The sequence below is a fragment of the Acanthopagrus latus genome, chromosome 11 (genome assembly GCF_904848185.1).
Source record: "Acanthopagrus latus isolate v.2019 chromosome 11, fAcaLat1.1, whole genome shotgun sequence".
Classification (NCBI taxonomy): Eukaryota; Metazoa; Chordata; class Actinopteri; order Spariformes; family Sparidae; genus Acanthopagrus; species Acanthopagrus latus.
The window spans coordinates 11085853-11113505 of NC_051049.1; the positions used below are offsets into that span (position 1 = coordinate 11085853).

The 27653-nt window shown below is 40.5% G+C and overlaps 1 protein-coding gene across 2 annotated transcripts in view; it reads right to left on the bottom strand.

Annotated features, from left to right (window-relative positions):
- Positions 1-3636: 3636 nt before the first annotated feature.
- ell (elongation factor RNA polymerase II) overlaps positions 3637-27653 on the bottom strand; it is a 34178-nt gene continuing 10161 nt past the window's right edge. Inside the window, exons 2-12 of one of the 2 annotated variants that reach the window (XM_037113749.1) lie at positions 25638-25682; positions 16832-16953; positions 14705-14868; positions 13306-13556; positions 13094-13218; positions 10272-10341; positions 8427-9048; positions 8007-8073; positions 6643-6823; positions 6500-6544; positions 3637-6405 (exon numbers count right to left, since the gene is read on the bottom strand). In XM_037113749.1, the coding sequence (XP_036969644.1) occupies positions 6301-6405; positions 6500-6544; positions 6643-6823; positions 8007-8073; positions 8427-9048; positions 10272-10341; positions 13094-13218; positions 13306-13556; positions 14705-14868; positions 16832-16953; positions 25638-25682 (1797 nt within the window). In that variant the 3' untranslated portion in view covers positions 3637-6300. The remainder of the gene's footprint in view (positions 6406-6499; positions 6545-6642; positions 6824-8006; positions 8074-8426; positions 9049-10271; positions 10342-13093; positions 13219-13305; positions 13557-14704; positions 14869-16831; positions 16954-25637; positions 25683-27653) is intronic. The other variant, XM_037113750.1, reaches the window with a different exon arrangement.

Sequence of the window (27653 nt, forward strand, 5' to 3'; positions counted from 1 at the left end):
CTGGTTGAAATGTATTAAGAACTTTATTAAGCTTTATTAAGCACTGTGTTTTTTTTCTTCTTTTTTTTTGTTCGTTTGTTTTGTTTCAGGACACTGCAAACACATTTTCAGACATTGCCAATGTCATTATACATTATATATTTGGCTCAGTTGCTTGTAAAATTGTGTTATCAGCTTCTGGCTGAATAGCTGCATGCTACAGCAGAAAGTTCATTAAGTGCAACACACATAAATGGAGCGCATCTGTTTACATCAGCTTGGAAATCTCCCGGTTCCTCTGCCTCTTAAAGGGACACTATGTAGTTTTGGATAGGAAATTCAAACTCAGAACTTTCATCTCATCATCCCATTTTATCCTTTCACAGGCAAAATCACACCGCTGGGTGTTTGCTGGTGTACACGATTAACTTGCATGCCTGCATGTCTTTGGACTGTGGGAGGAAGCCGGAGTACCCAGAGAGAACAACTGCGAGCTCTACACACACCCCAGCCGGATCTCGAGCCCAGAAGCTGAGAGGCAATGGTGCCTCGGCACTAACCACTGGCCACTCAGAATTTTAATATTTTAAAATATAACTGAGGGAATGAGAAAAATTGTGTCCATAAATGAGTAAACAAGCCGTTAGAGTAAAATAGAACTGCCAGAATACTGCTTAAAGCTAGAAAGGTGGCAGGGTCTACCAAATATAAACAAAGTAAAACAGTAAGAAATGTATGGTTCTTTAAGGTCAGTTTCTGTGTTCTATCTATTTCAGACAAGAAATCGAAGAATATGTTTATTTTTCTGTTTAGGCTTAAGATCAGTCAAAAATGTTTATTAAAATCTCTTTCCAAAACTACGTAGTGCTCCTCCAAACATCTGGAGACTAAGTCATTAATTGTGTTTTCAATAAATCCCCCCAAACACATCTCTTTTCATCGCAGCCCTGTAGTCCTATTTAAGACAGCAGTGTGTGTCAGTGAGTCAGTAAGCACAACACCTTGGTCCTAGAACTGGCGTGCAAATATGGAATGCACACTCCTATTAATATCGATTACACTTGTGTGTGATAAGTAAAAATATCAGCTGGGAGAAAGATTCAGTAGATGGGCTGCAGAGTGTCCCACAGCAAATTATTTTGGGGCTGTGTGGAGTTTTTCCCCTGTACCCTGAGGGTTTACTCCTGGTGCTCCTTTTTCAGGTATGAATTAGGACTTAAGAAAGTCTCTAAAATGTATTTTTTCTTGACGTTTCTTTCTTCTCATTTACTCTCAGAGGAAGACATCAATAAATACTGAACTTAGACTGCATGTGTGTCTGCTGTTCTTGCAGAAAGTGGATGTGAATGCTGACAGCTGAAATAAATTGGTGGAAAAATCTGAAAGCTTAAATTCATTGCAACGCATCGCTGAAATGTTAAACTGGAAGATCTGGAAGCTGAACATTTTTACTCACAGAAGCTGAGAGTGGAAATGCATTGCAGGAAAAGCTGGAATGTTAAGTGGAAACCTTAGAATGATGAAAGAAGAAATTGTTTGTATAAGTTTCGCACAGATGAGCTGCATTGCTTCGGAACATGAAATGACTGATGGGGGGAAAGAGGGCAAAGCACTGAATGCTTAACCAGCGTCTACACGGGTTTTATATATATATATATATATATATATATATATATATATATATATATATATATATATATATATATATATATATATACACATACATACATACACACATAGTGAAAGACACATAGTGTAGTGAAACAATCCTTCTGCTGTGTCACTGGAGGTCATAACATGAAGCTCCCTGTCCCACACAGAGACACAGGATCCATTACAGGGGGAGAAGACACCAGCACTGCAGAAATCGAGAGAGAGATGAAAGTGATCAAGATGAAAAACAAATGTTTATCATCGAGATCACTGGCCGGCTTTGGCAGTGAATCGGCAGACCTGGTTATTGCTCCGAGCTTCCAGTGCTGGTCTGTGTGGACACAAGTGTGCTCGCTCCTCACCATGAGTACAACATTAATAAAACTCAGAGAAGGCTGAGAATGATGAGCGCAATCGTTTTCTATTACACTGTATTGGTTGATTTAGTCTGAAATCATGGGCAATAACACTTACAGATGAACCTTGAGTTATAACACTGATTTTATATTTATAATAGTGTCACGCTGTTAACTTTATTGGAGAGACCTTGCTCACACTCCCTTGGCTCTTTTTTTTTTTTTTTAATGTGACCATGTATGGCCTGTTTTTTTTTTTTGACAGAACTGTGTCCTTGCACTTTGGTCTTTCATGTTCACATCCCAGGCTGTCAAGCTGCCCATAATTCAGATGCCAGGAGAATGGGTTTCCTCTAACCTACATGTATGACGCCTGTATGAGCCATTTCATGTGGTTGGATGTAGAGCTATTACGAATCGTCCTCCTGCCCAATACACATACCAATTATATCAAATAATTGACTGACCTTTATTTCAACCATGGCCTACATTCTCACATTAAAGCACCTACCCATTGTTAGCAGAGAATCTAAATAGAAGCGGACCCCTCTCTGCATTTTCAGTGCAGAAATCCCAGGCAGATTAAGCTCTTTTCTGACTATTAAACCTTTTAGGACATGAAGGTTGAGGAGATCTCTCTTTGCAGAGTGTGTAAACATGCCAGTGTATACGCTGCTGTACGTTGAGAAGGGGGGAGAGATGGCAGCCTGCCACAGTGAACTCGCTGACCGGGCCCCCCTCCAGCTCCCTGAGCAAGCGCTGAGGCCAACTTTGGGATGCGAGCCAGTGGCAGCATAGCGAGGCTCCGGCACAGCTCAGCCCGGCCAACTGGAACACAGTCGCTATGTAGATTTCTGGGATCTTTCACAGTGTGTCAGATTACAGAGAGCCCTGTCCTCTCTGTCGCCTCGGAGGAGCATCTCCTGGACACGCTGTCATGCCAAGGGTGTTTTTTTTTTTTAAACACAGATTTGGCAGTAAACAACACACAATAGACACAGTACACACAGAATACTACAGATAGCACTGAAAGCAAAGGAAGGGGGTTTGACCAACGTTTACCACTTTTCCTGAGTGTGTCGCTGACCATGCATGTCAGGACAAACTTGAAAAGCTGGTTGGACCAGAGGGATCCAAGTGTTTCTGCTAAACTTGTTGCTTTCTATTAAACAAAAACAAGGTGTGCCATTGCTATGTGCATTTAAAAACTAACAGTAGGAAATTGCTGCCATCTACAGGACATCCTCTTCACTACAGGCCTGAGAAATTGTAAACAAATGTTAGAAGACAGATAAAAATCAACAAAGGCTCTCAGTGCTTTCAACATCCTGTTTCTAGGGTGACAGGAAAAATGTATGTTTTTTTTTTCAGTTTAAAGCCAAAATATCATGATATGTTCTTATAAAAAGGAAAAAAAAAGTTTGTAGCATCATTAAGCGTGTTATTACAATATAGCATTAATTTTTCTGTCAGGATGGAATGAAATGTATTCTACGAGTTCAGTAAGTTAACATGGCAATTAAGCTGGTCTTAGTGTGGTAAAAATTATTACATATTGCATCTTTAAAATCTCATTGCCTTGTCTGCATCACCAAATCTTACAAACCAAAAAACAAATTTCAATGCAATGACAGACGGTGACAACTGGTTCAGAATTTCACAAATAAGGATTTTAAAGAATTTTATTGAAACAAAGATCAATTTCAGTCCCAGTCCCTTATGGTTTTCAAAAAGCGTGCTTTGGGTTTTAGCGCCAACATTTCATATGACTCTTGTCCAAAGCCCTCTTTGCTTATACAGCAGCATGTATATACTCAGAGAAAAGAAAAAAAAAAAAACCCCTATACAACAGGTCATTTTGGCACAATCAACTCATACAACGGTACTCCTGTGCTGGCATATCGTTACTTTCACACACACTTTGATCTCTGTCAGAGCAAACATGTGTTTACTTATGAACTCATTCACAATGGATTTTGTCCGTTATAGAAGTGTAATACAGTAATCAGAATGCTTTGAGAAAACAAGATACAGTAAGAATGAACAGTGAAAAGTGTCTTTCTTGTTAATGGTAGCAATACTGGGCGATGCCGAGTGTCGATTCTGGTAAAAAAAAGACATTCACCTTGACAGACTTTACGTTCCCTCGGCCAGACGCCATCAAGTCCCAGAACCAGCCTTAGTATCACTCCGATGAACCTGGGAGCGATGGCCTTGATGTAGTGTTTGTATTAGGATAGTGATTTATCTGAAACCTGCTATTACATTGAAACAATTGAGCCCATTCATGCAAAATCCCATCTGGCGCAAAGGAGCCTCCTCCGACACACCGAAACACTGAGAAAAGCTTCAACTGCATGATAAGTTATGACAAAAGACATAATAATAATAATAACAGGAAGTAGAGAATACTGAGACAGGTTCCTTTGCCAACATTTGGTAGAGCGTCTCCTGTCATCCCACTCGGTAAGCACTTTGGTATACATGCTGGTCAGAGCCATGTCGAACTGATTACCCACTGATTCTGTCGGACTCGGCCTTCGCTTGGGTTTTGAGATCATTGGGCAGTTTTTTTGTTTGTTTTTTTTCCTTCAAGTAAAGATACAAAGACTGTTCATTGTAACACATTCATAAAGCATGCACTCTGATGGACAAAGAGAAAAGTCATCTGGACAAAACCCCCAGGTAACAGCAAGATCAGGAGAAAAAAAGTGCTGATTTTTCATATTCACATAAAAAGATCAATATAAGAAATGCATCCGCTGACTTAACTCGACTCGCTCGTGCATTGGGCTGAGTTCTGATACAGCAATTCTAAAATCGGATCCGTCGAGTCTTGACGCGATGCTTCTCAGAGAGGAGCGCTGAGCCAGAAAATAGATTTCAGGGTCAACCTCGTGTGAATATCTGACATCACATTTGAAAAAGGCAGAAACTGGTCGCAGGTGAGGCCTCCACCAGGAGGATGATCAAGGATGGCTTCATCTTAACAGTCGTCTCGATGGACTACCAATGTGGGTCGATGAGCAGACGAAACCATGAATTTGATCTTTTTAAAGACATTGTAAACACTATCTTAACACAACTAAAAAGGTGACAGTGATCGTAACTTAAGAGATATCAGATCTGTGGCTCAAACCTAATTTTGATGAAAAAAAGAAAAAAAAGCCTGTAGATCCGCACTCCCTGTCTGCATCATCTTACAATTCCAGGATCTTCTGAAGCATTATGAAGAGCACAACTGGTGCAGGACTCTTCAGATAAACCTTGAATCAATCTGTTGCTACAAAAGCCGTCATGAGCTGAACTGAAAAGACAACCAATTAAGAGCTAAATCTAGTTTTTCAATGATACGATATGATGAACCATAACTAAGGACCACTGCTGTAACCGATAAACAAGCACGGCAGCTTGTCATGACTGAGCGAAGAGGCCGTGCTGTTGAAAATCTACAGCTCAAGAGCGACTGCAAACTTCCATGAACGCCCCCTCCGTTAAGACATCTGCACATGATTTTTGAAAAGAAAAAGCCAAGCGCACAAACCTGCGTCTGACTCTGTGCATGTAGAGGCATTGTTTTGATTTCATCAACAGTAATATCTGCGTCTCTTTAAAAGAGAAAAGAAATAATTAACGCCAACAGAGTTACAATTAGATGGGCAAGGCAGCTTCTGAATAAAAATACTGGCTGACATTCAAGATGCAAGGACAGAAAATAAGAGAGACAGCTTTTAAGTACTGATATCGAGGAGTGTAAAACATACTCAGTCCTCCCAGTTAAGTGTCAAAAATAAATAAGGAGATAAATTCAACGTCACAACCATTTGTTTCGGTATATGGGGAAATTCACTTAAGTTTTTTCTTTAGTCATAAACAAATTAGTTGCATTTGGCGTACAATCTGCACCTTAGTGTCCCCCCTTCTCTCCAGTTACTAAAGCAGGAAAGATCATTCGGATTCTACCCGAGAAAGCGACTCTTTCAGACCTCTGTGCACCATAAGCAGGGTGGGCTGTTGAGAACACCAAAGCCACATAGAACCTTTTCCTCTGAATGCATTTTAAGTACACAGATGGACATGGCCACGCCAGGCACAACCCCCATCTTCCAAAAAGAAAAAAAAAAAAAAAAAAAAGGAAATAAAACAAAGTGTGTCCTGCTTCAGTCCTCACTAGAGCCTTTGGCTCCGATGAGGGAAATACTCCCTTCATGGCATCTTTCATGAGAATATTTCTTAGCACAAGCGGAATCCAGTTTTCCATTATCTGCTTGGTTTCCAGAGATAACAGGGAAACAATGTCTAATAACTACTTCTAAAGTTGCTGTTGGTCGTACTCGGCAATAAGTCTCTTTATATGTGCCAGTTTGTTGTGTAGATATTCACAGCGGTTCTTCTCTTGACTATAGTTCGGATTAGTCTGCAAGGGATAGGAAAAAGCACATAGTCACAATCTGATGTTGTTCTCAGATACTTCATGTTATCAGATTTGTTGTTGTGGGACTTAAACTTACCTTTTTTATTTTATGATACTCTTGAAGTATCTGATTGTGGATTGTCTGAGAAGAGAAGAAGACACAAAAAAAGATTTAAAAAACCCTGAATAATAAAATAGAGCATTTTTTACTCAAAGAGCAGATATGTGTGCATCCCTTACTGAATCTACCTTGTACTTTTCTGTGCCTTGCTGAAGCTGTTTGAGCTCATTGTCAAGCACAGTGAACTGCCGGGTGATGCCCTCTATCCGAGCGTGCAGATCCCGGTACTCACTGTACTCGGCGTTGAAATCGTTTTTATACCTCTGACGCTGCTCCGGAGAGCCGATCACTGTGTACTTCCTAGGAAGAGAAGAAGAGGAAGAGGAGAAAGGAGAGAAAATCTTAGCGAGAGATTTTGAGAGAAAGTCACACAGTATACAGGCATTTCACAATTTTTTTTAAACAGCAAAAATGTTCCATTCAGATGTGCGCTTTAGTTTCATTTCAGAAATAATCTCCATCCTACTAATACACCTGAAAATGCTAATTACATGGAAACTGGGGATGTGTGTGCTGGTGTAAACAGGAAGCAGGAGCTTAAATGTGTGGCTGGTTGCTTGGTTGCAAAAAATACTAAGCTAGTATGATTTTTACTTTTACTTCATTTTACAAGGAAAAAAAATTATGCGGCAGGGAAGTGTGACTGCTATTCAGAGAATCCTCCTGGATTATGCTATTTTTATTACGACACTGTCAGCAGCCATTTTTGTCTCTCTTTTCCATTATTTTATTTTCACTGTTTGTTTGTGTCTTCGTAATTACAGACAATACAGCAGCCATTCCGTTAATGCACAATACTGATAAGACTAGATGAACGTGTATATCTGCATCATCACTTCCAGAAATCTATGTTTCTGCCTGTCCTGACATAAACACATCTGAATATCTTCACCCTGGAAGCTGTTTTCGTAAAAAGTTAATTTTCAGTGATCTAAAATGTATGTCAACTTTTGTCAGCTGCTCGTGCCTACAAGCCCCATATTCCTTTATTTCTTTCATTAAAAAGAAACCATCACTAGATTACTTCACGATTCTCAGGCAAGTTTGCATGATTTCTCCCCAGATTTGAACATTTATGTGCAATGGACATCAGATAACGATATCCTCAGAAAGCTTCACACCAAATCTAGAAACATGTACCACATGTTTTTGTGTTCAGCTTCGAGTTATGACTCTAAAACTCCAAAAGCCTGATTGCTGCACTGATTCAAATCACCTACATTTCTTCTAGGAGCCTGCGTCACAATCTGCACTGCTGCTGCAATCACTGATCATGTTGGTAAGTGGGCCAAATTATGATAACTAACCTGTTGTTTTTAAAACACTAGCATGCACCTGCCTCTTTTACCTCACATCTTTCTCTCTGTGCTCCCCTTTCAGCCAAAATCCCCCCTCACAGTGTGAATTTAAATAGGATCCAACACCCCTTGGCAAGTAGCATGGCTGCATAAAGTATCAAGACCTAAAATGGTTAAATACTCACAATAAATACTCTGCCACCTCAGGTGATGACGAAGGAATACTGGTACTGTTGCACATCCCGTTCAGATCTGAAACAAGATCACAATCACAGGAAGAACATCATTATATGTTGTTATTATTAACATCATTCATCTCTTTTATGTGTAATCCTCTAAAGATGCCATCTGTCAGTTGGATTCAGAGATGTCTATTTGAGGTTATTGGAGGCATAAAGTTGAACAGCAGGGGTCTCCGTTCAATCAGTGAGTCACTGGCTGGTCACATGATGCAGCACCTACTCATAGCGATGACTAACTGGTGTCCATCCACATGAAGCACTACTTTTATTCAGAAATCTCTTATAGGATTCAGGACAGTGTGCAGAAGAAAAAGATGAAAGATGATGGTGTGTGTGTATGTGTGTGTTGCTCGTTGCTCTCACCTGTGCTTTTGTGTGGAATACTGTTGATTTTGAGGTTTCCTGGGCTCATCTCACAGGCTCTGTTTGGCTCAGGCACACACTCCTCAGGACTCTTCCTCTCCTTCACCTTCTCCTTCACCCTGTCTTTCACCCTCTCCCTGTCTTTGCTCTTCTCCTTGTCTTTATGCTTTTTAGACTTCTTCCTGGACTTGTTGTTGCAGGATGAAGGACTCTTGTCCCTGGGGCCCTCCAGTGCCGGGTGTCCTGGAGATGATGTGCCAATGCTGGGCGCGGTGAGCACAGTTGAGGCTGAGAAAAGCGAAGGAGGTTGGCTGAGCCTCTCGGACACTGCGGTTTCCTGAGAGTCACAGTCTCTCCCGTTGTGGCTGGAGTCATTGCTGACATCTGACAGTGCTTCAAAAGGGCGAGGGATGTCCAGCACAGGGAGCGGCTGGGAGCTGGATGTCGTGCCACTTTCTGACATAGAAACTGCCACTCCTCCTTGCGCTCCACCGGCCTCTCCTCTCCCGTTGGAAGAGCTGAGCTTGCCATTGACAGGGGCTGTTGCAGCCTTGCTGGCAAGGTGTGATATTCTGGGCTTTTTGTTTGCAAGGGGGTCGATGAAGTCAGCAGCAGGCCGTTTCTGGCAGAGAAATAGGAGTTTTAGTAGAAGAACCTGAGATGGGCACAGTGAGCACAAGGAAAACTGAAAACTTGGAAGATATTTTTCTTTCTACCATGATGAAGACAGAAAATGTTTGCTTTTGTTTCAATATTCAGGTGTGAATGAAAAACTTTAGGACAGTAGCTGCTAGTTGAGACATAAGTTATCAGATTTCTCCATCTTGTGGTCTCGCCCTGTTTGCCTTGCAGACTTCCCCAATCCATCCCTCACCTATGTGAGGTTAACACACAGCTTTCCCTGCTGTGGTGCTCTTTTCATACCATTAAGTCTAAAAAAGGGCCTGGGGTAATGTTTGCTTATGTGTTTGTGTGCTGTGTTTGCTGAGGGAGGGAGCGGAAAGGAAGGGGCATACAGTAGGTGTCTGAGGTGAGAAGAATCTGAAAGGATGGAGCTATTAATATTGTGGAGCAGCTTCTCCTCCCTCTACCTAATGGAAATGTAAATGATTGGTAAACTGGGAAGTCTAAACTGACCTAAAAAGAGCTGCAGGAGGAGTAATATTAACAGATTAATTTACCAATGAGGACGAAGAACACCGAGTAAAATTCAATGTACCATGGGGGATATCTGGTTTAAAAACAATGTTTTAGCACGCATGCAGAAAATATACTTGAGTAAGTAAAAGCTTGAGTAAGTAAAAATGGTCGGCTGGAACCAGTTCAGTAAACATGTACTGTAAATGTAGACCAAGAGGAAACACAAATCAGTATGGATGGAGCCACATAATTTAGAAAAAAAATGCTCCCTGGGAAATGGCAGAAACCCCCAGACTGCAGGGATGACCCAGTTAGCAGGCTGCGGTGTTTGGTAAACTAAATTCCCCAACCGTTTCTACTGGATCAGCCTGAACAGCTGATGGCAAACGAGCTTTGGTTAAAGATTAACTATGCAGAGTATATTTACACACTACTGAATTGACATCAGGCAATTCAGCCTAGAATAAAAAAGGATGAAATAACCACATTGTTGGGGGGAAAAAAAATTAAAAAAATAGGCTTTACTTTATTAAAAAAGTTCAGAAATTACTTAAAATGTTGTTGTATTGTGTGCCGTTCATCATTAAGCTTTCTCGTGAGATTTCATAAGAATGTCAAACATGAAAGTGAAAGCAAGGTGGAAGCTTGGGGACAGACTTGTGTGCGGCAGTGATGAACAGATAGAGGAGGGAACATGAAATTCACCTGAGACGGCGAACTGCCGGCCAGCTCTTTAGGTGGGCTCTCCAGTGGAGGAGCAGAGCTGTTCTGTTTCCTAAAAGAGTCAACACAAAACGTGCAACAAACACAGTTAATGTTGATCATTTATGCAGGATCTAAAGTGTGGACTGCATACTACCATTACAGGAACACTAAAAACTCACCAAGTTTCTTTGTGAAGCTGAGAGGGTAGCTATGACAACAGACCAAAGGAGGACCCACTTGACAAAGCAGCATTTTATCATAACCACACTTAATTTCCAAAATGGACAATGAAAACTTAAAAACAGATTTAATAAATTGCAATTACTCATATTGCTGTGCATATATTTAATAGTTCAACACTTGGCGGCTAGTTCAAGATGACTGTCACTGTAGAGTGTGGTGCCACTATCTCACAGAGGGAGCGAGAGGGAAAGAATATGTTGCTGCAGCTCATGCTGGGGATAGATTTTGTTTGGGGGGGGTTCAATCAGACAATATGCACTTCACAAAGTTGCTTGCACGGCCATTCAATGGGATCTGGGATGCACTGCATTTGTTTTCACACCACTCTAGCCCTGACCACCTACACAAGAGGCTTTGGTAACTGTGTGTATTGTCTACTTGTGATCATGTCAGCTGAGAGCCATCTTAGTGCTGAAGTGTGAACACACATCCAGATATGATTACGATGCACTAAACTCTGACCTCATTATGCTGCAGATTATTCTGCCACACAGTGAAGTGTAAAAACAAAAGAGCTGCGTCAATAAACAGCCATCCAACCAAGATAAACACTGCTTGACATTATCAGAATGGGGCAGTTGGGTACACCAAGTCCTGTTGATGCCCCACCCTGGTTCAATTTGTGTGCATCTGTGGTGGGGACAGTCAGAGCTACGAGTGAGACAGCAGGCCGGCCGATATGGCTGAACCTTGGACTGGTGCCACCTCAAACATGGATCAGCATGCGCTGGAACACTGTTGCATCATGTGCGTTCCAATCATGTTGCTGTGCTACTCCTGCGTGACTGACTGCACTGGCTCAAGACTCTAAAGGAGGTGGGAGGCTGTGGTTGTTAGTCAGCTGATAAACTCACAAACGGAACTCAAAGTACAGTATCAAGAGAGACACACAAATAAGGAACAAGGACGTGTGCATACGCATGCCTCTATATACACACAATAACCAACTTTGTGAAACTTTCAGAGAGACTGAGCCAGATGGTGTACAGAAGTCCGGTAAGACAAAAAAAATCAAGATGAAAACTTAGTCTTGATAATTAAAGTATTCCCATGGTAAGTCTTAATTATAAAGATAACAAGTGGACTTTTATCACATAATGAATTTTTTGTGAGTCAAAATAATGACTTGCACGCTAATTGTGACTTTTTGTGAGTCATCTCTGATTTTCACCCTCTGTCCTATCATTTTGCCTTTTTACCCCATAATATAAGTATTTAATCTTGTTATGACTTCTCACAAATTTTAATGTTGTTATTATTCTGACTTCTTGTCTCATAAGTTTGACTTTTCTAATAATCTAAACTTTGTATCTCATAACTTTCCCTTTTTAATTTAAGCATCGGAAATGGGCTTCCATAAAAGAGGCTGTAAATATATGAACAATATAAAGAAAATGTATTGTGTGGCTTTTTTGTTCTCCGTATGTGAAGATTAGATGCAAAAAATACCAGAAATGCCTTTTAAAACTGAATACAACATAAAAGCAGGACATTTCAGGTATGCAAGGCTGAATAGGCAGCGGTTTTATTGCATTATACCATATGCATGATTCCATTCTTCTGGTCACTCAGTGTTAACATTCCTGCGTCTTTTACAGTTGCACCACAGGTAAAACTAAGCTTATCATGAATAGGAGCTATTCTCGAGTTCACTACGTAAACACAAACTGAGGACCGAGGATTGCTGCCTGCTCTATTTATAGCCAGCTGGGAGTTTGCTTTTCCTTAGTGTCCCAGATCCTGAGAAACCAGATTTTTTCCACTGGGAAGGAGGCCAGCAGCTCTTGCCATCAACAATACACTTATAAATTCAGGGGAGCAATGAATATATTGTTAAATTTTGATTCTGAAGACACACCAACCATTCCAACAAATGCCAAAAGGGTACATAGTTTTAATAGTTTCAACTGTATAGAAGTCAATCCAGGACAGGCTTGTACACCCTTTTATATGCTGTAAACAGTTATATACATAGATATTTAAAAGGACAAGATTTTGGGTGCAAACATTCCTTTATGGAAAGCGACTTCTCCACAGTGCTCAGCAGCTCTGCGACTCTTACATACCAAAGCTGTCACACTGTGGCTTCACTCTTGCCAGAGAGTCAACACAAATGAGAAAACAAGGTGCAGTCTGCAGTGTCACAAATGCGCACTCCACAACAGCTTGGACTGTAACTTGAGAAGACTCCATTACTGTAGAAATGCAATCCACTGGTATAATATCAGCTATTGTTGCTCAGAAGCTTAAGACCTCAGGGTGCCAGCATACATCACCCGAGATCTATCCCCCAAGCACAACTAATGAACTCCAGCACTGGCTCATAACATCCTTGGTGTTAAGTAAAAATAAAAACCGATCTAGAGGACAATTTAAGCATAACTACAACAACATGTGTACATTACAGCAATCTTAAAGTATGTGTAAATGACCATGCACTTCACTGCAAAAATGTGGAACTCAACACGTTTTCCACATTTTGAAAAAACTGTCCAGCTGCTCTAAATTTAAGCCTGGTGAGAATCCCCAACAGATCTGGGAAACATGTGGGATTCAAGTGAGAGTGATCTCTGACGTACCTGAACAGGATTCTCTTGAGAAGCTGCTGGTCTCCTTCTGTGTAGCCTGGCCAGTCCTTCTGCACTTCCTTATACAAAAAGTCCTTTAATGTGAAGGTGTTGTCTTTCCCATTCAGGTTCGCCACCTACAAAGTAAGAAAAGTGGCAATGGTGAGTCAAACTGTGGGGGAAGGGACAGCTTCACTGTGAGTGACCTGTGGTGTGTGTATAACCTGTTGCAGGTGGCTATCCAGGTAGTCTTTGTCTAATGGTAGGAGGCCATCTTTCTGCAGTCTCAGAATCAGCTCTGGCTTCTTGTAAGGCTTGAGGGCCAACAGGTGCACAAGGCGCTCCCGGAGTGGCCTGTGCTGAGCTGTGCTCTTCTTTAGCGTTCCGCTAGAGATGATGACAGGCCGAGACGTCCTCCGTGAGGGGGCGATATCTGACAGGCCAGGTGCCGGTTTCCGGATCTGAACCTTTTTACCTGAGGTGTGGAGGAGTTACAGAAATAAAGGAGGTTGACGTTAGACGAGATTAACATGATATATACAAATTTCGTTTATCTTGCCGACTAAACTTTGCATGTAGTCTAATGAATACTTTCTACAGTTAACCTCACAGTCCAGTTCCTACTTGTGTTGAAAATTTAAAGTCACAGGAGGAATTAAGCACTACAACCCACCACTGACACGAAAATGCTGATAGAAAAGGACTCAAGTGACTTTCTGGCTGTCAGCCAGCACTTGTTTACGTTCTAAAAAACATAAAATGACTATAATCTCTGAAATTTATGCATTCATCTCTGTCAACATTTTTGTTTAATTCAGTGAGTGATCATGGCTGCAAACTTGCAGATGAGTCACAAAAGATGCATCATAAGCTGATCTTTACCTCTGCCACGTCCATCTAAACTCACATTACATTATACAAACATCAGCTATTATCACCTCTCCCACTGAGACCTTTTTTCAGGTGATTCAGATTAATCCCGTCTTGCCTCCTACTAAGAACAAAACACTCTTTGGCTCCACAGCACACATGGACTAAACAGTTTTTGACTCACTGCTGAACAATGAATAGGCCAGATTCATTTATTTTCTGTGCCTGCTGTGCAACAGCACGATGGTTTTTTATAGTTTAGGTTAGAGACCAAAATAAGCAGGCACAAAGTTGATGCCTGGGGACATTTCTGCCTCTGTGCCTTTAAATTACATTCACGGGGTAAGGGGAAATAAGAGGATCACTGTGCATGTAGAACATTATATGTTTGGCCAATGAGGAAGTGACCACCGTCAAATTCAATAAAGTCCAGGTTACAGATGAGGCATGCTGGCAGTATGTTGGCCTTCTGCCATTCAGCCCCAGACCCACAAAACCTACCTAGTGCTATGGGAGCCCGTTCACCAGTGAGGAATGTCTACACTAATACATCAGCCTTTTGGATGACTGGAGTTAAAATGCATGAAGAGACTGGAAGAATTTCTGTAAAACACCATATCAATGTCTACATGGAAATACTTCCTTTGCATCAACCAAAAATAAAAAACAAAACAAGCTTCTGTGACTGAAAAAAATCATAAGTGACGGGTGTATGCTGGGTGGTCTGCCCGTGTCTGTGCCATGTCTCCTCACCTACATATCTCCCCCCTGGCTTGATGACAATGGCACTCCTACTACGAGTCTCCTCCTCAACCTGGGCCATGCTTTCCCTGGCCTTCTGGTAGGAGTCGTCTGTGGCACATACTGTAATCTTGTCCTGGATCCCACCCAAACAATCCAGCTGAATGCTCCCTTCACTGCCAAAACAAAGAAGAGACAGTGAGAGAGGGAGACGGGGATAGACAGAAAAAAAACAAACAATATCATATCATATTTTAGACAATGCTACCTTAAAATACTCAACATAAATCCACCACTTCAAGTTAATTCTCAGCATTAACCTTAAACCTCTCACTAGTTGCAATAACCCATCCCATCACTGTGCATTCCTCCCCTGATGAGATCCATTAAACACCCCGAGGGCACAACTATTATTTTTTCAATTTCCATCCAACTGTGGGTTCCCACAGTACGACTCACTGTAGCATCAAATCCTATTCTTTCCTGACTTTCCAGCTCTGTTTGATTCCTCTCCACTTTGATGAGGATTTGGCAGAAAATGAGATGGTGCTGGCGCAGTTGCTGGAAGCTGAGCTTCGTCATTTGGGTTTTAGATTGGAACTCAAGGTTGATTAGGATCCAGTCAGAGATGTGGATGAACTCCACCTGACCCACTTGTTAAAAATATTTCCAGCATAATAAAGTCAGAAACGTGACAGAGAAACAGAGGGTTCTTGTTGTTCCTCGTTCTGTTTCTCTACTTCCTTCCTCTTTCAACACAGACATCTGGTGCTATTCATATGATTCAGTAAACAGTTTTTTTTTTTAGGTTTTTTTTTTTCCATATGTTATGCTGGAGAAAGTGAGCCAAATGAGTTTATAGTGAGTTGTCATTGCAACTGCTAGAAAAAAAACAAACAACAAACCAAAACAAACAAAAAAAGATGAGACTTGCAGCAGGATTAAGTGCAGCAAGTACTGAAGTACTGAAGTAAAACTCCTTTAATTTAAATTGAAAGCATAACATACACACAGGCACGGCTAAAATGCAACAGATTCACACTTCTGCAAAAATGTCTTTTGTATAATAGTTGGAAAAATACTGGACGAAAATGGATGAAAAGTCAGATTTTTATTGGATGTTAAACAATCATTGTGTCCCAGTTACCTATATCACTGTTTCATGTGTTTTACTGAAAAGTAATGCGGCATGTACAGCTTTTACCAGATTAATGCCATCAAACCTCATGGTTGGAGCCTTCAATTTAGTAGCTGTTACTTTGAGCCAAATCATCTCATTCATTGACCTCATACCTGAACTATGTATAAACAGACTGTCTGCCTGGAAACACTTTGTCAGTACGTTTACATGCACAGCTTAGTCAGATTACAGCCATGGTTTGACTTTGCTACTCAATCAGACAACTGCAATTGTCCGAGTATACATGCCGGTGAGAAAATCGAATTATTGGCCAAAGCATGTCATACCCCGGTACGATAGGTGGCGCAGTACCCATTTCAACTAGTGGTAATAGAGCCACCTCCGGCTGACCTCTTTATGTCACCAGCAACAACAAACTCTGCCACGGCATTCGAGAAAGATGGCATACAAATATTGAGAGGAAGCTACATCTTTGTACATTTAGTATATGGTTAAACAAACTAGATGCACAATGGCGCTCTTGCTTGCGGTGATTTCAGAGGAAAGACAACTTCGCCATCCTATTTCCGGTTCACAGCCCCGGGAAAAAATCTCGAGCCTGCGCAGAACGCAAAATCCGAATCCAATCTGATGGAATGTATACATGCAGGAGTGATGCGACTGTCAATCGAATAATCTAGGTGTTTTAATCCAACTATGAAAAATCCGCTCCGCTCCAATTTTAGTCAGACTAAGGTGTATACATGCAGCTTAAAAATCCGATCATAGTCGGACTAACAGAGTAATTCGGTTTTCATGTAAAGGCACTGTGTGTGAATGGTCTTTGGACAGTTACCTTATGTGCTCAAAGACAATAAGGTCATGATTCAAATGCTCACCAAGAATTTATGTAAATATGTCAATACAGTTTGTGAATTTGTGTTTCCTGAAAAAGAAGTATTAGTTGCCAGCTGACAAAAGAGAGAGGAAACTGACTGAGATGCAGTGTTTGCCTTCACCTTGTGATGTACTGCTGGATGCAGTCGAAGCTGCCCTGTGGGTTATCTCTGCCCACATTTGACAGGTAGAAAGTAAACGTTTGTAGTTCACTGGAATTTTCGGACCGTGGTATTGAAATTTTCTGTTGAGGACAAAGAAGAGAAACATGAACGTATGATAAAATCAACATGAAATTAAATCATGAAGGGTAAGAACAAGGAACCCCTAGTTCCTACATACACTTAATGAATCATTATTAATGAAACTTATTTTCCAGAACGATTATACATATTCATAAACATGTATTCTTTTTTTTGGACCTCAATGAGGTACTTTTCAGACAAGCACCAAGAAAGGATGACTAACTGCACTCCACACCCTATTTGTAGAGTTAAACACTCATTTTTCTGTCTGATGTATTCAGTTTTATAATCTGCCACTGCTGTATACCTGGAAAAACTGGCCCAGACTAGACGAAGCTATGAATAAGCCCAAGGCATTTTCTGGCTGGCTTGAAAAACACTGTAAACCTCACAAAAAGCAGCATCAAATCTTCTCTTCTCTACCTTATTTCTACTAGGACTGTCTGTGCACTGCATGTTGTTCCCAATTGTGTTTCCAACATGTGACTGGAGAAACCACAGGTAAATTACAATAAAAGAAGAACTACAGTAGGTATTTCTGCAAACCTTCCACGCAGTCATGCAGAAATACCTCTCCATACCACCAGGTAGCGGTACTATGTATTTGAAACGGACAAACCATTATGACAAAGCAGAGTTTGACAATACTCTGTCTGCTAATATAGCAAACATGTAATCAAAAATAACAGTCTCATATGAAGTAGCAAACTACGCTAAATGGGTGAAATCATGGCTATAACAGCATCAGGCTCAATACGCTTTTTTTCATTTCTGTTCCCCTGTATGGATTTACTCAGCTGAACAACACACCATCAGAGTGATTCCTCTCACCAATGGCATCTGGTGCCTATTCTACCTGCGTAATCGGCCAAAAAGCTGCAAGAAAAGGGCTGATAACGAGGTCCACAGACGGACCTGATATTGGTGTGTCAAGGCCCATTTCTAATTCACAACAATACCTTGTAAAATATCGACGTTTGATACGATGTACAATACCATAAGGAGAAACTTAAATAAATTTAAGGGGAAACATTTTTCGATTTTTAATCGAAGTACATACAACACCACTACTGAGAAAGTGGAACTGAACTGTGAAATATTTCCTAACCTCTGCTGGACACTTGGTTGAAAAAAGTAATTTGAAATGCGACAACTGGGATTGCATGTTACATTTCTGCTTTAGAATACATCTCACACTATTACACTTCAGAACAGGGTGAAAATGGCTGATTTGGAACAGTTTCAATGCAGCAGTCAGTAATCTTCTTAGAGAGAAATGCAAAGGAGAGAGCAGGGAAAGCACAGGGTGACACTGAAACCATGCTTTGCTGCTTGAATCCACTCAATTCGGCCTTAAAATAGTTTTAACACACAATCATTACAACATGCACTTGGAGAGAGTTAATTTGACAACTCCTGCAGAGAAAAACTCAAGTTAAGGTAGCTTCAGAGTGATGGTAAGAGCAGGCAGAGGGTTGTGTTTCAAGCAGGGCCCGTCAGGCTGACCCCTTGCTCAGCTCTGTTTTCCTGAGCAGGAATTCAAGTGGTGTCACAGCTGAGGACTGAGCATCACACCGAGCCAGGGTAACAAAAGATAGCTGAAGTAACCGATTAGATTCTGCCCCAGCACTGGTCCACTTGAACAGTGACTTAACCTGGATCAGAGGCTCAGTCTGTGACTCACTGCTGGGACTGACATGTGGCCTAACTGTGGGCAGCTCAGCTCTGTTTACCAAAGGTCTTGACACGTGTGAAGGCTGCGGGTGGCAAACTATAAATACATACAATGTCCTTTATTTGCCCTCCTTTCCTCTCAGTTATCAATATTGCTCCGCTCCTATAGAACTACACACACTGCCTCTGCTGCAGTATAGCTCATTGTAAATATAAACTATTATCAGTATAGCTTTGCTTTTTATTACAGTCAGTATCACCATTACCAACAGTTAATGCCTGAAGACCTCCTCCAGGTCAAAAGGTATGCTAATAAAGGACACACTCGTGATAGTAGGAGGTGGAGGCGGAGACATTTGGAGACAGCAGAAGTGGGGAAAAAAAAAACAAAACCCCATTATAAAAAAGGACAGTCTGAAACCCTCATGATGAGCTGACCTGCCCTCAGTAACAAGATATGTTAACAGTACAGGTTCTGAATGTCCTTGCTCTTTATTTGCACTGCTGCTCATTCCCCGTCTCTTGCCTAACAGGCAATGCTACACCTAAACAGCATTCTTTGTTAAGTCCTACATTATGTTTAAAGCTATGTCTAAGCTACCAGCCAGTGCTGCAGCTGCCAGAAACAGGGAAATAGCTCTGGATAGCCCAGCCAATGTATCTCAGCTTTAAAATGTGAATTAAAGCAACAAAAGAAAAGAAAATCCTATCACAAACACACATTATGTCGCTTACTCCAGGATCATTCAAACTCTACAATTTAGTGTTTGTTTGTATGAGGGTGTTGGAGCCCATACCAAGGCTCAATGTTGAAATCCACATAACAGGAACATAAAACCGGATGAGGCTGTCTGATTACATGAAAATGATCCGACACCGATACAAATTGTACTGTGTCAGTGTTGAAAACATTTGTGTCCTTGCAAAAACACGGTGGATAAAGATATAATGTGTGAATCCAGAAACGAAGAGAGGCAGAGGTACTGACTGAAAAGCCAAACACCAGGGAGTGACTCAGATGAATCACTGACTCAGATCGTAGAGGATGAAAGAGGCTCCTCCACACCAAATGGCTCATGCCCTGGTTAAGCAAGCCTGTGAGTGTTGCACCACGATGTGCATTCATCCTTTTGCTAATCCATGAAAGGGAACAGTTTGAGAGAATGGGTCATCATGATGACAGTTGACACTCCCTTTTTTGTTGTTAGGTTCTTCAATTTTTTAAATTTATTTATTTATCTAATTATGCAAATCTACTTTGTGCACTTAAATAGCTTGTCAGCAACACTCTCCAAGTTGTGTGTCTATATATGATTCTGATGTGATGCAGTAAATGCATGTGTTCAATTTTGATGGTATGTCTATATGTTCTTGTGTCTGAGGACCCCCTTGAAAAGCAAGATATTTCATCTCAAGAGGTTAAATAAAATGATTTGGATATAAATAATGTTGACTCGCAGTCTGAAGTAATATCAAATCAGCATTATATCAAACGGCTCCAGGGTGCGACACCCAGAAATCTGTAAAGGGCGACTCAACGTTTTCAGTGGTCACAAGCAACAGTGTGCCTGATATTCAGCAGGTCAGATTTTAATTGTCCCAATAATATCAAAGGGTTTGGCTTTGTCAGGCACTTTAAAAAATAAAGTTAGATACAGCTGATGATTAAACAATTGAGGTTATCGCTATATGCCTTTTCATGTGCTGTAATTTAAATTGAAAAAAACAAACACTTATCTACACCCTAATTTCCATTCACAATCACATATGATATGTGAAGACAGCAAACTAAAAAGTGTTTTCTTTTTTCGGAGTGAACCTAAGTTATATGCTGGTGCGCCAGTGAAACTAGTGTCAAATGTTAGCCAACTTTACAACACATTAATGATTGGAAAACCAAAGCAATCTGACCAAGTCTGGCCAGAAAATAAAGCCAAGAACTGGTTCTTTTCTGAACTGCTCAACAAAAGGGGGTAATCTAGCTTTGAATACCGTAACTTCTTCTTATGAAAAACTAAAAAGCTCTACTTTAAAACGACCTCCTACAGTGTCTGTTAAAGTCTTTATCAAAGCTTTTGAGAGCTTTAGCCTGCTGTTGCCACAAAACCTAGACAAAACAGAGCAGAAGAGCTCACATTAAAGAGACTGGAGAGATTACTTTAAACATGGGATGAAGGGCAGGGACTGACAATGAACCACATCAACCCTACAACTAATAATCCCCATTACACAACATTTTCTAAGGGTGGAAGTGGATTTTAAAACAAGTTATCCAACCACCTTCTCCTTGCTCCTCCGGCAGCTTGCCTCATCTTCTCATTCTGCATGCCGTCTAGGAAACAATGCCTCTTTTCAGGCTGGGGTCAGTGGAGAGGACCGACCCCCACACACTTCATCTAGTCCTCTCACCAAGGCCAGAGGAAAGGGAGGAAAAGAGGAGATGAATTGGACAGACAGTGGCCTGGTGCATGAAGACGACTTCAAAAGATAGTGAAATGTGCTGGCTATACAAGTGCTTTGCTGCATCTGTACTGTCAAAAGCAGAACGCACTGTAAAGACTACAATGACCAAAAGGCAGCTGTCCCTTAACATGTATGTACTGTCTGCTCTTGCTTGAGATAACTAGTCAGCAGTTCTGCTTCCTCTTCCACACTCTGGTAGTAAGAATACAAACTACAGTTTTACACAACCAAAACATTTCTAAACAATATCATATGTTCACAGGGCTACCACACCTTCTCAAACCTCAACTTCATGGACTTCAGACTCAGCAAATTCAAGGACCAGACATGACAGAGGTTTAGACACGGAATCAATGTTAAAAACTGTTACAACACTGAGAACTTTTATATTAAGAAGTAGCAAGCCTCCACTTGCTTGCCTAAACCTGCCCCATTCGACTTAATCACTCATGCACATGTGCGACTGTTGTGGCTGGTGGTACGTGAAACAATGACGCAATGGCAGGAGACATACAGGCAGACAATAAAAGGTAGCCCATTCACCAACGTTAGGGGAAAAAAAAATAATCAAAAAATCAAAAAAAGGACTTAAGCGCTGGTTCTAATATGAATTAATAAAATCTGTTTGAAAAAGGAAAATGCAGCTGGCACTGAGTTTTGCTTAGAGACGTTGTATTTGGCAGGTGGAACACCAAAGGAAAACGTGAGATGAAACTAAGACAAAAAAATAAAAATAAAACTACAGGGGTGACACTGCTCATATGCCATGATCACTGCAGCAGATCAAACATGCTAAGTGAACCAACAGCTGTGGAAGGGTCAACTCATGTCAACAGTGCTGGCTGGATGCATCACAAAATCTATGATCAATACTTAACCACATAAGCTTGACGATGGCCTGAAAACCGTTGCTCTGGTTAGTCATAGGGCTGTGTGATATGATGACATGTGATGACAGCAAGCTGTTTTTTTTTTGCCGTGACGCAAATCTCTCTATGACAATATTTTTCCTTATTTGATGACGCCCTCTATTCTTAGATATGACACGTACACAGACGCAGGACATTTGCATGAAGGCAAGACAAACAAATGTGGAGAACGTGAAACACAGCGGGGTAATTCTGGACAGAAGAAAGGACTTTGAACCAGAAGGGCAAGTTCTGTCATTTGGCTTGGTTGTGATGGTTTGACATGGACCAGAAAACCGGTCCCCAGAACTGACTCAAACACCATCAAACTCGTTCACTACATGTGCAAGAATAACATCAAATCAGTATGAGAGTGTCCACAGATGAAAGACACAAAAATACAATGAAGTGCTCAAAACAAACTCCCGCTCAGATGATGTTGTTTTTTTTGCAAATCACAGCTAAATACTGTTTTCACTCTCAATTTGCAGAATTAAAATGGGGAAAAATAATCAAATATGATTAAGTATCTCATATGTAACAGGTACAGATTTCAAAATGTATCTTATGTAAATGATGTATTCATTGAATTTATAGAAACTGTGCTATATCATGATATGTATTGTTATCTGGGTATAAAATGACCTCTATGGGGACAGAAGACTTTCATCATATCACACAGCCCAATTTGTTTCAGTATCACCTCTTGCAGTGCTGACAAACAGCGATTCAGTAAGAGAGGGGGTGGAGTGTCAGACAGAATAAGTATAAAACATGTCCACATCCTCACTGCCACAGGCCTCTTATTCAGTGATAATAAAGGTGTTCTGCCAAACTCAAAAATATGCATAATGACAGATTGTTTTAAGTCGCATCAACAGCCAGAAAGAAATTACCAGGAGAAACGAGCCCAGAGGCTGAAATAAAGCTTCCATGACCATGTTGTGGTATTTCGGCATTTTTCTGCTTTTGGAGCAGCCCACCGGTTTCATTTCTTTGCATCTTTCATCCATTTTTAGTCTTTCCAGCCTTTCCCTCTTCTAATAAAGGTGCACGAAACTTGCTATGTGCATGCACACTTAGAGCTCAGGCAGAGCTGTACAAGATGAATGAATTTGAGTGAATGAAAATGGGATGTCGCCGTGACAGCCACGCCATCTGCTCTGTAATTTAGCCACTTTTACACTTCTGACTTGCATTCGGATCTCAACAAGAACAGATTTTCCTCCATGTTGCGCGGCTGCATCAGTAAAATGCATGCTTTACTTAATATTTCAATAGCCCACAAACATCAGATAATGAGCAAATTGACGAATATGCATGCATGGGATATCATAGATATACGTTTCAATGCCGGTTAAACTGAGATTTAAAGCCAGTTAATGACAAACTCTTTCTGCAACAGTCTTGAACACAATAGGCAAGAGTCACACTGAGTTATCAGGCTATGAAGACAAACACAACCTATTGGTACAGAGAAAAACTTTTACATTTGATTGATAAAGCCTCGAGTGCAAGAGGATGAAAGATGGAGTCTGGCTCTATGCAGGATTGCAGTATTTGGCACTGCACCGTTCACAATTTAACACAAAAACAGTGACAGCAGGAAGGCAGCAGCATCAACTGTATGAAGACTCCTGGAGGAGGTTCTTGTAGATGTGTGTGAAGAATGATTACCGATCATGGCATTCTGTTAACACTGACTCATGAAAGGCTTGAAGCAAAGCGACACTTAAACACTGACTCTCTATTGTAAATGTAGAGCCAAATAGTTCAGGACAACATATCAAACTATGACTGCCGCTGCCTGAGGTCTATCTTTGTAGAGGGTGAGTGTATTGAGAGCTTACAAGCTGTGCATGTATTACACTGCAGTATTGTCAGAATGAGGTGTTGGCAAGTGTTGCGCTACAATGTATGATAGATAACAAGCAACATTACCAACAGCTGCGCTGTGTGCTTTAGACATGAGTGTGACAACTTTAGAGTACATTATTTATGTACCTGCAGGTCAGAATATAAACAAGTCAATGCTCCATCTATTTACTCTCTTCCAGGAGAGGCAATTTGTACATGTTAAATTTTAGAACTGACTTGACATGGAAAAATATATTGCTCTTGCTGCGCGCAATATATAAATATCCTAGAGAGTTATTTATTCATCAATCAAAATGTATGTTTTTGTACTACTTCTTTCTTTGCATACTTTTGGCTGCCGTGTTATTGCTGAGTAATGCCATTTTCAGAATGTCAGTGCTGGGGATGTTGCAACAGCATCAGGAAGAAGCACTTTTGGGTAAACAACAGCTCAACAATCCTTCTTAACACATGGAGAAATTTGCCAAGGTTTGGATGCTGACACTGTGTGCGAGTGTAGCAAGTAGCAATTAGTTCATAATTGGTCACCCATCTTCCACAGTGACCCCTGTGTTTGAGTTTCTTTCATTTAGGGAATGGATGATACACTGTCTATATTAAGAAAGACAAATGGCCTTCGATAAAACAATGATGAAACAAGGTTTTAATAAAAAATAACATTACTCAGGAGGGTTCTGTAAAGAGTCGTCAGATTCCCTGCCCCATTCAAAGTATTTTCTGTAACTAAGCAACAGATCAGAGAGTGTTCAACCTCCTTCCTGTTTATACCAGCATGCGCATACTCAGTGTATGTAGAAGGCCACAGGATCCTTCTGTTTTAAGAGCCTGTTAACCCAAATATCTGTACGTATGGATGAGGCCTAAGTCATATCATGGAGCTACAATAAATCGTGGCATTGTGTCCCTATTAAGAACAATGACCACAACCAGTAACTACTATCACTACCACTACCACTGAAATCCCAACAAACCAGCCCATTGAATGCCACACCGAATTTTCAATGACAAAAATATGAAAAGCATCAGTTCTTCAAACCACTCTACAGTATCTTAGAGATGCCTCGGAGAGACAGGTGGATTAAGATCAAATTTTATCATCAGCAAAAGTTCCTGGACAGAAACAGGCTACTACACTGTCTACTACTTAACAATACAAACATATACAGACATGACAGAACAAGTAGCTATTAAGAACAAGGTAGCAATGTGACATCCTCAGAGGTTTAGAAGTATTTTTCCTGTTTGGTACATTATGGAGCCAAAGAATAATGAACGAAATCTTGTTGCCAGTTGCATGAGAGGCTGGGGAAACATTCAGCTGACCAGGTTTCTTTAACAGTAGTACCTTAAGATCAATGTTGACACAGCACATGACACATATTGCCAAAAAGTACATCATTAAATTCAGAACAGCTTTGCCAGCATCTTTTTTGCTGCCGTCGATGGCAGCCACTTTAAGATATGGTACTGAAGTGTCATGTTGGAGGAAAAAAAATAACTAGTTTGCAGCTGACACCAGCGTTTGCATAATCACATGTCTTGTTTGAAAAAAAGTGTGTGTGTGTTTCAGGTGATGTTTGAGCTTCCAAACACTCTCTTGAAAATTCGAATTTCTGCTTTCCAACTCTGACATCTGAATACTGAAATGCATGTTAGCAGGTAGCTGTCGTTATTCAGCAGGCCAACTTTGATGATAGAAATAGATTATTTTCACAGGGGTATGATCATAGAGATAAAGCGAGACTGAAATATTTTCTTACCCCTTGGTTTCCATTAAACCTGATCAATGGTCGTGATGACAGGACCTAGAAAAGACAAGAACAGCATTGTTAAATAACTGACACAGTTAACACATTAAAAGATTAAATTAAGCAAACTTCTTGTGAAGATCTTATCAGTTCCCATAAGTAACTGCTTTGATATCTGTTTAAAAATAAGCAACTAATAAGACCAAAGAGACAAAGTAAGTGGAAGTGCTAATAATTTCTAAAAGCAGTACATTAGCTTTTAAAAGGCATGCACCAAGTATAGAAATATCAATTCATAAACTGTTATGGGTTAAATCCACCATCATTTAAGAATTGATTGAATTTATTTTATTCTTCCTTTGTTTTCAGCTTCAGGAAGGAAAACCAGGTATTTTACATACATCCGGTTTAACACAGGCCGATGGGAAAAGATTTACATAAAACTTTGTTTCAAGGAGACGTTAACCACAGACAAACCACTATTTAAATATCATTTTATATTCAAAGCTATGAGATTACAGTTTTAAATTAGCATTAGCTCAATTATAATCAGGAGGACAAATATTCCTCCATCTTCCTCATCTATTAAATTCAAAAGGCAAATTTTGACAAAGTCCTGTTCAGGATTGCATTATTTATACAATATACACATTACATTTAGTCAAGAGAACATCTCATATGTCAAGTCAAGTATAATATTAAAAAATAAAAACAGTATATCTAATTGGTAAGGTTTTTTTTCCAGATTAAAAATGGGCCATCTGAAAATCTGAAAAGGTGTAGAATGTGTGACCTTCAGCCTCAATCAATTACCTCTGCAAGCCAAAACAGTTAGCATGTCTGCTACCATCTGACAGAAACAGAGATGGACTGTGTGTGTTGTTGTCCAGTCAGCCAGTCACCCAATAGCTGGAGCTCACCACTGACATTTTTCAAATACTTTGGACACAGAAGCTCCCAAATAAGGCTCAGACCAGTCTGGTCATCGTGTGAGGGAGAGATTCAGTCATAACAAATGTGCTGCAATTATTAGTTAATCAACAACAGCAAAATAATATAAATATTTGGAGTAAGTAAATATGTTGCAGTTTCCCCAGTTTCAGCTGGAGGAGTTATTGTATACAGCATAGAAAACGCCTGAAAAACTACAAGGAGGGATGGGCACTGTGGATAGCGCATGCGCTAGTATGATGAACTTTTCATATCATAAATGAAGATTAAGCAGAATAATGACATCATGCAACGGTGGGTTATTTCAGTTTTGGAGATACAGGAAAAGAGGAAGAGCTGAAGAGAGTTTCTACTTCACTTTCGGTTGCATTCAGCTGTTTCAGTATCACATCCAGATTCCTGGAGGTTTCTCAGTACCACTGTTGTATCATTTGATTTCTTATAAATTCCACATTTAGCATAAGGTCCACCATGCAAATCAAAGAGACTGCAGTACTTTCATAGAACACGCAGGCCAGCGATACAAAAGGACTGTAAAACAAATTCAAAGTGAACTGAGGTAACCAGAACCAAAAGGCATGATCATCAGTGGTGCGATTCTTGTTGACTGCAGCAAATGGACATCAACCTCTGGGCTTTTACAATATAAAGCCGATGCACTGATGAGAATAGCACATCAGAACAAACAGAAACACTGAGCAACATGCAGAAAGCTCTGAGCCAAAAACAATCCGTCTTTGGAGAGTCAACTGTAGAGTCTGTTTTGATGTCAAACTCAAGAATATGATTTGTTTTCAAAAACAATCTATCGGGAAATTCCACCAACACAGAGACAAACCGTGAACTATGGTAGGAATAATTCATTTCACTGACTGGTGGAACCAAACACTCATGAGCATCCAAAGGAGAAGTTACTTTGACATTTGGTGCTGCTTTAGTGGATCAATGTGATCAAATGCACAAGCTAAAAGTTCAAGGGAGGGCAAGCTCTTTAAAAGACACAACGTACTTTGTATTCCTGTCTGATCTTGACCCAGAGTATGGAGAATGCATACAAAAATTGTGAGCTTCTGTCCT